The sequence below is a fragment of the Synchiropus splendidus genome, chromosome 2 (genome assembly GCF_027744825.2).
Source record: "Synchiropus splendidus isolate RoL2022-P1 chromosome 2, RoL_Sspl_1.0, whole genome shotgun sequence".
NCBI lineage: Eukaryota > Metazoa > Chordata > Actinopteri > Syngnathiformes > Callionymidae > Synchiropus > Synchiropus splendidus.
In genome coordinates this window covers 26,949,113-26,959,577 of record NC_071335.1, presented here as the reverse complement: position 1 = coordinate 26,959,577, position 10,465 = coordinate 26,949,113, and the positions used below count along the sequence as shown (strand labels likewise).

At 47.2% G+C, this 10,465-nt stretch overlaps 1 protein-coding gene across 2 annotated transcripts; it reads left to right on the top strand.

The window, feature by feature from the left end:
- The first annotated feature begins 2,975 nt into the window (after nucleotides 1-2,975).
- LOC128753435 (beta-1,3-N-acetylglucosaminyltransferase lunatic fringe-like) lies at nucleotides 2,976-9,763 on the top strand. 2 transcript variants are annotated; one of them, XM_053855137.1, is made up of 8 exons: nucleotides 2,976-3,281; nucleotides 7,235-7,283; nucleotides 7,853-7,955; nucleotides 8,023-8,176; nucleotides 8,249-8,328; nucleotides 8,392-8,551; nucleotides 8,608-8,693; nucleotides 8,830-9,763. In XM_053855137.1, exons 1-8 carry the CDS (start codon nucleotides 3,003-3,005, stop codon nucleotides 8,906-8,908), a joined length of 990 nt encoding a protein of 329 aa, XP_053711112.1. In that variant the 5' UTR covers nucleotides 2,976-3,002; the 3' UTR covers nucleotides 8,909-9,763. The 2 variants fall into 2 exon arrangements, with proteins under 2 accessions (XP_053711112.1, XP_053711111.1); XM_053855136.1 differs by having other exon boundaries at nucleotides 8,243-8,328.
- The last annotated feature ends 702 nt before the right edge of the window (nucleotides 9,764-10,465 follow it).

Genomic DNA, 10,465 nt, shown 5'->3' with positions numbered 1-10,465 from the left:
CAAGCTGGAACAAAGCTGAGGCGTGGAGACCAGGAAGTGAAGGGGGGGAAAAAATCAGAGACAGATGAGATTAAAAATGGATTCCAGGGATGAAAGTGAAGGGAGGGGCGAGTGAGCGGTGGTGGGGGGCAAAAAACTCCCAGTCAGCACCACAACAGGCTCCAGATGCGTCCAACTCTGGATCAACTCTCATCAAAGGCTCCAGCTCCTTTTCATTTGAAGCTGCGCTGAGAGGTTTTATTCACCGGACAGAAGCAGATGAGAAACGCCGGTCTGAGCAGCATCAGTTCGTGTCGCAGACCTTCACATATCCGGACTGAAATAACAATCCGATTCTCTTTTTAAATCCATTTATTACGCTTTGGTTTATGGGTGGAATGGAAACTGATGCAGGGTGAAAGTCAAGGATCTGTCAACAGGTCTAGTTTGGTGGGAGACACCCTCAGATTTTGGCATGAAAGGACGGCGGCTCGATAAAATGATCACTGTTGGACACAAAAAAAATTATATCAAAGTCCAGAGAAAATATTACCATCAATTTACATTTTTTTGCGTTTTGCGCCATTACAATATCGCTTGTAAAATATGTCCTCAACTGAGTCAGAATTAATAGAAAAGCATCATGACAAAAGGTAACCAATAAAATAAGTCAATAATAATAAAGTAATTTAAGTATTTTATAATACATTGTATCTTAAAGATGTTGTTGGATGTGAAAAAAAATCAGTCGGAAATCTATATATTTTATTTAATATTTTTAAATCTAAATAAATTGATGACGATTTTTAAAATTTTCATGTATAAAAATATATTTATAAAAGATATATCACTCTGTTTTAAAGATATATATCTGTATTCAAATTATTTACATTTGTAAATTTTTTCTGACTCAAATTATACATTTCTTGAAAAAAATGTAATAATTCTAAAATGATAATGAGCAAAAAAAGTGAAATAATAAAAATATAAAATAATAATCCTAAAGTATAAAAGTGAAATTCAAAAAACCTTCAAACTTCAAACTTCCTCACTAACTGACAACAAAAGTGAAACGGGAGAAATGGGTGAAAAACAATTGCAGATAAAACATCACAAATAAAATGAAGTACAATAAAATTGGAGAAACATTTTCACAATAAAAAGTTAAGTTGGAAAATGTGTCACTGAGAATACATGATGTGTTTTGTGAACTCAGCACAACAGAGAAGCCATGTTTTGTAACTAGAAAGAAACAATAGTGACCCCGGTCGGCTCCTGCTGACGGCACTTTGGGGCGGAGTCTGAGCTGTGGAGCATTTCAACAGTGACCACTACATTGTTATTCAGTTGGCCATTACTGCCCCGCGACTTCTTCACACCAACGCTCATTTGCCTAATCCTGCTCCTCTCAAGGTCGGCGAGTCAAAGGTAAAAAACAATGGAGTGACGGAGGGAGATAAGGCTGAATTCTGGAACATGTAGGATTGTTTTTCGCACCTCCATTAGGGTCTGTCTTTTGAAGTGGGGGCTGGGCCGGTGCAGTGAAGTTCCTCAGCCAGAGTGGAGCTCAACCCTCCCCAGATCTGCTCTCTAAATACACAGAAGTCGTGGCTCTACTCTGACTACTCGGGGCGCTATATCATGAAAACATACCCAACTCCTCCGTTCAATGAAGCAACGTTAAATGAGCCAAAGACTTTAGTCCCATTGTTTGGTTCCGTTTCTAAAAGTCCCCTTCAAATGCTGCAGGCTTTTCTCTCCCCAAACTTCAGAAAAGTTTGTTTTCATCTGGGAAAGAGCATGAAAACAGCTGCGCGAGTCTTGCGCGTCTAATGAGATGAAACGTTCCACTGAGCAGGCGGGAGCCACAAACCTCATCACGACACCAACATTTTTCAGCTGCCGGCTCGCTCTGGCAGGGTGTGTGTCCCAGGAACGTTCCATCGCCCTGGACTGGAGAGCTGCCCGCGGTGTCTGAGTAGCTGGGCAAAGAAACGGATGAAGCAGCGGCAGAACTGAAAGCAAAAGAGCTGAACCCACTCCACGTTCCTTTGATTTTCCACTGAAAAAACAACAAATCCTGATTCATTTTGTGCACAGGAAGAAGCAGGGGTCTCCATCCTACCCATCTCTACTTATTTATCTATGCTGAAATGAACTGGGAAAAAATACAAATAAACTGAACAAAATGGCGCTAAGTTTAAGCTATGTGTCCTTTGATGTGTCCTGTGTGAAATGGTCCCATACGATTCAACCTATTGAGGCATTTCTCCCCTCACGGTGGATTATGCCAGGTGAATGATGACATCACAATATGTCGAATAATGAACCCTTATGTGACTCATGTAGTAGTTGATTAAGTTGTTGAAAAAGCTTTGATGTCCTTGTTTAAAACATGTCTTCTCGTCCGGCGGTCGGGGTCAGATTTTTTGGAAACTCTTGTATGAGCGAATTCAATTTCTCATGAAGGATTCGATGCTACTTTCCACCACATCACAGCAAACATCACACATCATCGACGCATCAATTTGTCGAGCAGGTCGTTTGTTTTGTTCGACTTCCTGGTCTGACAACGAGAATACTGCGATTGGCCGACGCGTACTGGGCATAATAGACTTCTTAACAGACAATTCGGCACCAGTGAGTCTCCATTCATGACAGAAATGTGAACGTTTGCACTGGTGGTTGTTGGGCGTGTGTTTGGCAAACCATCCAAAATATCACCTTTTGCTCTAAATGTGTGGCGTCTGGTGGAAGGAACCATTCCAAGTTAAGAAGTGCGACTGTGACGTCATGTGACGGACACATTCCACCAGCGGGCACCTGATTTGGCCCCAGGGTTTGACTCCCGCCTCCCCCCCCCCTCAGCTCTCAGCTGTGATCTCCGCCCAGCAGGAGGCGCTCCAGCCGGCCATTGGCTGCGCACGGCGTCGCTCCGCCCGCCGGAGAAGTTCATGAAAGTCACTGAGAAAGTTGAGGATCAGGAGTCTGGAGGCGCTTGTTTGCGCGTGTGTGGAACTAAAATGCGGAGGGTCACCGGCCTGCTGCTCATGCTCATCGTCACCCTCGGACAGACGGAGAAGCCCCTGTCCCCGGGCGGGAAGATGTTCTCAGCCTACTTCACTCAACTCAGCCGGGAGCGCAGGAGCGTCAGCGGTCCGCGGCGCAGCGACGCGCCTGCGGCTCCGCTGGAGCGCCTCTCCCCGGACGACGTGTTCCTGGCGGTGAAGAGCACCGCGAGGTTCCACCGGCCCAGACTGGAGCTGCTGCTGGACACATGGATCTCCAGGAACACGCGGCAGGTCAGTTCACCCGCTGAGCGCCAGAGTTTTTTCACCAGTTGGAAAGTTCCTGACAATAAGAAACTCTCAGAAAAGCCAAAGAGTGAAAGAGTAAAAAGAGGTTTTCAGCTGAGTTGCAAGGTAAACAAACTGCGATAGTTCATTGCATTCGCACACAAATAGTGTTTATAAAGAGGACCAACATCAATGACTGAGAAAATACATTTTTAATAGGTTACATCAAGTTCAATGAAATAAAAACTAGTTTATTGAACCCTGTTGAAAAAACATTTGACCTCTTGTGTGTTTATGTATCTTTGCCCTTTCAGTGACCTGGTTTATTTAACCAGAAATTCATTTGCTGAGTGAAATAGTTTAAGTCAATGAGCTTGAATTGTTCCTCTAAATTATAAGAAATATTCAGGAGCAATTTGAAAAATGTAACAGTTTCCACATCTGGATGAAAGCGTAGGTGTTGGGTCAGGACTTCCAGTAGAAGAAAGTTGAGTCCTGTGTACGAAGTCTGATCAGACCCAGTCAGAGCAGAGTCTGAACTCCGGACTAGAACTCAGCCTGTCGAACGAACACTGGTGTCGGTGGGTCACGATGGCGCTGTGGAAATGAGTATGGAGCTGGAAAAGAATAATCATAATTCTGACTTTTGTCTGGCCGTATTTGGCCCCTGGGCCTCCAGCTTGACATGTTTAGCGACTGAAGAAAGTGGTGTTTATTCTTCTTTATTCTGGATGTTTGAGTCCAAGTGTTAATGGGACAGAACTTCTGAAAAGAAAGTTGTATGTCGGGTAAATTGCATTTTCAACCATAACTCTCTGAGGGTTCTGATGTCACGCTTCAGATGAGAATTTAACTTAATTTCTCTGGCCGTATTTGGCCCCCGGGCCTTGAGTTTGACCACTGGTATAGTGTAGAATTGGTTCTCACCAGTGAGTTGCGTGAGGGTTTGACCACCTGGAGTGTAAATGCTGGTCAGACCGGGGTTATATGAACCCCTGCGAGCTGTAAACCCGGAGCTGCGGCTCTTTGATCCGGCTGCCAGGGACCTGTGGAAGCCTGATAACGGCCTTTGTAATGTATGAGCGGGAGATGTGAGGACCAGACTGTTGCCAGCGCGCTGACATGATGCAGACGGGGGGAGAGGAGGCGGGGGCGGGGGGTGATTGTCCACATCACATGCAGGAGCTCTCGATCTGGTGGAGCCTCCTGATCCCAAAGAGACACTCGGCCGGGAAAACCAGCAGCATTTCAGAGCCCTGCGCCGGGGTCAGGATCCAGACTGTTGCATGGTAAACATGCAGACGGATCAGCTGAGCGCGGCGCACAGTTTCCCACACACACCTCTGCTGACTCATGGAAACACAACACACAGCGACCTGAGCTTCCTTCCCGAGTGCCCTGGGAACCGGCTTGAATTCTCACGGGAAGTGAGAGCGTGTCAGATCACATGAGCGGCTCACGCCCTCGCTGCCCGCTCTTTGATTCTTGTTGCCACCATTTCCTCCCAAAACCTCATTTCTCCTGGCCCCCCTCCCCCTCACAGGGCACACTCACTCGTGCGCTCACTCCGCAGGGGCTTTGGGAGGAAAAAAAAGCATGACAAAAACACACAGCTGCCCGGAGTTTTCCCTCCAACACAGCACAGCGAGCAGAGATTTATTATTGAATTTGTGCTGCGAGGCAGGCGTGGAGTCACCGACCGCAAGACAGAGGTTTGTTGGTCACAGCTATCGCCTTACGTGTTCCTACTAAAGATGGCGAGATGTCAGTGGAGGCAGACATATCCAGTTGCAATTCCTGGGGAGAGTATTTAAAGCTGCGCGGTTGATGGTTGTGATTGAGACTGCAGTCGGCTGCTGCCTTGAGTTTGGAAGAGTGAAGGAGAAGAAAGTGACCGTGGAAGAGTCCTGGCAGAGCAGCAGGTCAGGTCAACGTAGCCCCTGATGTCTGAAGGAGACTCGTGTGTCCAGGTGATGCTCATGAGCATCACAACCTGGAGTCTACTCTCCAATGTTAGAATCTCTAACTCGCTCATTTTGTTATGAAAATATAAGGATGTTTTGATGATGAGTCACGTTCTGAAAACTGCACCTTAAATCACCAACATTGAAGTTGTAAAGTTACACACAAAAAATAATAACAATGACAATTTTCATGTAATAAACATCTTATTATGTTTGATTTTTTTCTCTTCTTTCGTAATGAGACAAGTGTTTGAGAGGAGTATTTATTTATTTATCATCCATTATTTATCGTGACTTCAGATGTGTGCTGGCTGTTAGCTGGGGGGGCGTCTGGGCGTCTGCAAAACATGACAAAATGGACGCCCGATTCTCAACTGTAACATATACCATTTACCAGCGCAAACTGGCGAGGAACGGCGTCCATTTTTTCATGTTTCACAGACGCCCAGACGCCCAGACGCCCCCCCAGCTAACAGCCTGGGTACTGAACCCATGGCAGCCCTTCAGGTCACACAGTGTCCGTGGAGGAGCTTGTGGTTGCTCACAGGTTGGTGAACCTTGACCTATATGATACACTGAAGAGCTCATATCAAAAGAGCAGTGTTGTAGTGGAGACATCTAACCTGAGACAGGGTCGAGAACAAAGACCCAAGTCCAAGTCCGAAACCCTAAACTATGTCAAGACCAAGAGCAAAGACCCAATGTTAACGCCAAATGTGGCTTCCTGTTAAGACACAATCAGATCAGAGTCCAGCTGGCGATGCAAATATGCTAAACCCGGCCAAAAATTGGAATGACTCTGGGCCACCTCCAGTTCCTGTCATCACCCTCAAGCTCATCCCTCAAGCCTCGTAGCCCTCAACAGTGTTAAGGGCTGTTTTTTGACCTAGAAGTGGGACACTCTGTCACTGCAGACACGTCCTCAGACTATAGGGGGCGGCATTTCACTCAAGCTCAGACACAGCCCTTGAAAAAACCCTGCTCATAGATGGCCCTGAAATGAAACACAACATTATTATTATATTATTATTATTATAACGGTCCATGTTTTTGAAACTGTTGTGGACTATTGGTGAGAGTTATCAAACAAACACGTGACTCTGTGGCCTCGGGAGACGACATTCCCCTCCCCGTCTTATAGCATGTCATACTGGCTGTTATCTAAATAACAACTGCATTACCACACAGAAAAAATAACCATTTTGTAACTAGCTTAAACACTGGGTTTTCCGCACGCTGCTAATGAAAAATGAAGGAAAAAAATGTCATGCAACAATGAGGTAAATACAAATCGAATGGGCCTAAGCTAAAATAATTGTTTTTTGAGTTTAAGTAAGTTTGTAGCTCACCTTCTGACCACAATGCATTGTGGGTAGCTCTTGCTCCCAAGGCTGGTGTCAGACAAGTTCGTCTGGTGTTTCCTCCTTCTGTCCAGAAACAACTCCCAAGTGCGCCTCCAACCCTGTGTGGCTGGGAGTCCCGCACGCTTTGACTCCCGCCTCACACACTGAAAAAGCGTGAATATTATATATGAAGGTTATTTCCAGAGATTTGTACTTTTCATTGTGCTTCACTCCCGGCTACAGCAGAGTACTGCGCTGTACTTGGACGAGGGGTTCCTGATCCTGGTTTCAATGTCCTCCATGACTGCTGACACTCACTTTTTTCCGCTTTGTGTGGACTTCCTGTGGGAAGTCTGCTCCATTCCCTGAGTGGAACAGTGACCTCCGACCCCATCATTCGCCACAGAATAAACACCCAGTGCCGCCGCACTTGTACAGGGACGCACACAGAGCCACACAGTGAACAGCTGCTGTGCTGCTGACAGACAGGAGGCCGAGCCCAGCTCTGGACTCTCCTCCCCAGCAGCGTGTGTCGGAGCATGACTGTTGGCCACACGGCGTAATAACATTCACGTGCGCCGCCGTGTTTCCTGTCCCCGCCACGCTCTTCTATTAGAGAATAACAAGATGAATGTGCTCTTCTCCCCCGCAGACCTTCGTGTTCACGGACGCCGAGGATGAGGAGCTGAGGAAGAGGATGGGTGAGAAAAACACGCCCAGCCTTCTGCTGACTCGTGATGCTGACTGACACACGCTGCTGACTGAGCAATATGAAATCCATTAAGTGCAGTAAAATCACAGTGGAATTAACGCTACAAAAAAAAAGACTGGGATAGTACAACCAATTACACTAAGTGGAACACGAGCCACTTCCCTCCGAGATGCTGCGTCGACTCACCGAGGATGAACCAGGCTCGCACTCTCTTCTTCGCCTCCTTTGATCTCTGACATGACACTGGAGGAGACGATAGGAAGCTGAGTCAGGAAAACACGGTTTTAAACTCACAAAGCAGAAATAAAAAGAGAAGTGATCCGTAGTACGGACACGTTCAATCCGGTGTGACGGAAGACAGTCGGTAACTGGAGACACAATGGAGCTGTGCCTTTGAAGTTGCCTGTTGTAGGTGTCTTTATTGCTGGCAGAAGAAACTGGGCATTATCGCCCCCCTCTGGTCAGAAACAAGCATCAAAATGTTGCTTTTATTTTATATTGAAGCTCCTGAAACCGCACGGGGTGCAAATCAATGTCTTCGCTCCGGTTCATTTTCAGGGAACCATCTGATCAACACCAACTGCTCCGCAGCGCACAACCGCCAGGCTCTGTCGTGCAAGATGTCGCAGGAGTTCAACATGTTCCTCAAGTCGGGGACAAAGTGAGCGAAAGCGACATGAAAGCGTTGTATTGAGCCGTTGTGTAAGAGGAGGAACTGTTGCTTACAGATGGTTTTGCCACCTGGATGATGACAACTACATCAACACCGGCGCCCTCAGGAGGCTTTTGGCGCAGTACCACCACACACAGGATGTTTACATCGGTCGGCCGAGCCTGGAGCGTCCGATCGATGCCGAGGAAATGCATGGTTCAACGGAGACGGTGAGTGAGACTTGAGCCTCTGAGGTTTCACTGAAGGGAAGCACGCTGACCTAGTGTTTACTGCAGAAGCAGGTGAGATTCTGGTTCGCAACTGGAGGTGCTGGATTCTGTCTGAGCCGAGGCCTGGCGCTGAAGATGCAACCCTGGGCCAGGTAGATCTTCACCTCCCTTCAGGACGATAAGTCCAGCTGTCCTCACCGTCCGGGTCTCTACAGCGACGGCGCTTTCATGGCCACGTCCGAGCGCATTCGCCTGCCGGACGACTGCACCGTGGGTTACATCGTGGAGGCGCTGCTGGGAGGCCACCTGACCCGCTCGCCGCTGTTCCACTCCCACCTGGAGAACCTGGGGCTGGTGTCCGACGTCCACCACCAGGTACGAACCAGCACACTCGCAGGAAACCGCAGGTGAATCTAACGCGTGTCTGGCAGGTGACGCTGAGTTACGGAGGCGGTGAAGAGCGTCGGAACACAGTCAGCCTGAGGGGGCCCTTTTCATTAGGTGATGACCCCACAAGGCAAGTCTTTCCAAAGCTCTTTCAGTAGCACTGACTTCAGCTGGAGTCCTTTCCTGCCATTGTTTGAGTCTTATTTTGAAAAGCGCAGTGGGCAGCTTCCAGGCATTGTGACAGCTGTTTCCCTCCTTCTCTGTAGGTTCAGGTCGGTCCATTGTGTGCTGTATCCAGACACCTCATGGTGCCCGGGACCCAGACAGCACCTCCCCTCTCTGTGAGCTGGGACAACAGGTGCACCTCCCCTCTCACGGCCGTGAGCGCCATCAGGTGTCAGAGATTTCCCTGGCAACTCTTCAGCCCTCAAAACTTCCATGCATCTTCCTGTCGTGTCCATTACAGGACAACAAAGGAGTTCCATCATTGATAGTTGCAATTTTGCTGGGATCAGCAGAGGTGGGCCTCCAGGATCACGGACCCACTTCAGCTGACGGATCCTTCACGAGGAGGATCACTTTGATGCACCTTTAATAATAGGAAGGATGTGGACCTCGACCTTACTGCTCCAGATGCTCTCAGATTCAGAGCTTTTCAGGCGCAAACAGCGGCAGATAAAAGTGGTTGACATAAATACGTCACAGGTTATATGGGACTCTCCCTGCACCTCTTAGTTCCAGGCATGTCAAGGTGTGAAGAGACGAAGGCAAATGCGACGGCCCAGAAAACCTCCTGAGGCCTGTGGACTCCGGCATGACCTCAGCACTCAGGACGGTCTTCGCCTTTTTGGAAGAACCTTGCTCAGAAGCGGTTCAGTCTTTGACGTCTGTCCCGAACTGTGGTGCTCCCAGCCACCTTCAGCCTGGCAGGACATTGACCTGTCCTCCAGGTCAAAGAGATCAACTTGTGCAGTCGGGACCAGACGCTTCGAGCCCCTGGATTAAAGTGTAACGCAAGAGGAATCAAAAGTCCAAGCTAACGTTCGGTGTAAATGAAGTCTTTTTCAAACCAGTCGTGTCCAACGCCTGTAAAATGACTCACATTGAGTCGGCGCTATTGACCTTTGACAGGAAGTGATGTATCGACTGAACGAATGTGCTTTCCAGTATCTGGATAAACAGTAAGTGAAATAAATGTGTTGAAGCCAGTGAGCTGTTGTGTGTTGTCAAACACGCCACATTCCCTCTATCGCCTCTCTGGTATCTGAGTGACCTTTCCCCAAACAGGAAGGGAGACAACGTCACATCAAAGGAATGACATTTGTTTTACACACTCATTCTAGAAATTCAACAAACCATTTATTACACAAACAGAAACGATTGTCTCATGAAGCCACACACGAGACAGCACGTCATATATAGAGAGGAATTCCCTTTACCAGGCCAACAGCGCCCTCTGCTGTACGCTTTTAGCTAGTAACAGACTTGCACTTGAGCTTGAGTCAGTATCACCAGTGTGCGGGGGACTAGATGATGGTGAACTACATTGATGTTCAGAGCTGTTTCAAGTAATTTAAGTCGAAAAAAATGAAATTTTGGAACGCTTAAAAAAACTCTGGCAACAAACTATACTACTACTTTTGCTCAGCAGCGCAAAATCTCTTTAGTAATGGAAATGAAAGGACTTTTTGACGAAGAGTCACGTTCTGAAAACTGCTCCTTAAATCTCCAGTATTGAAGTTTCTGATCAGCACACATACTGTAAAGTTACACACACAAAAAATAATAATAAAAATGTTTCATGTAATAACCATATTATTGCGTTTTTTTTGTAATGAGACAAGTATTTCAGAGGAATATCATTTATCATCCACTGTTTATCACGATTTCAGAAATGTGTAC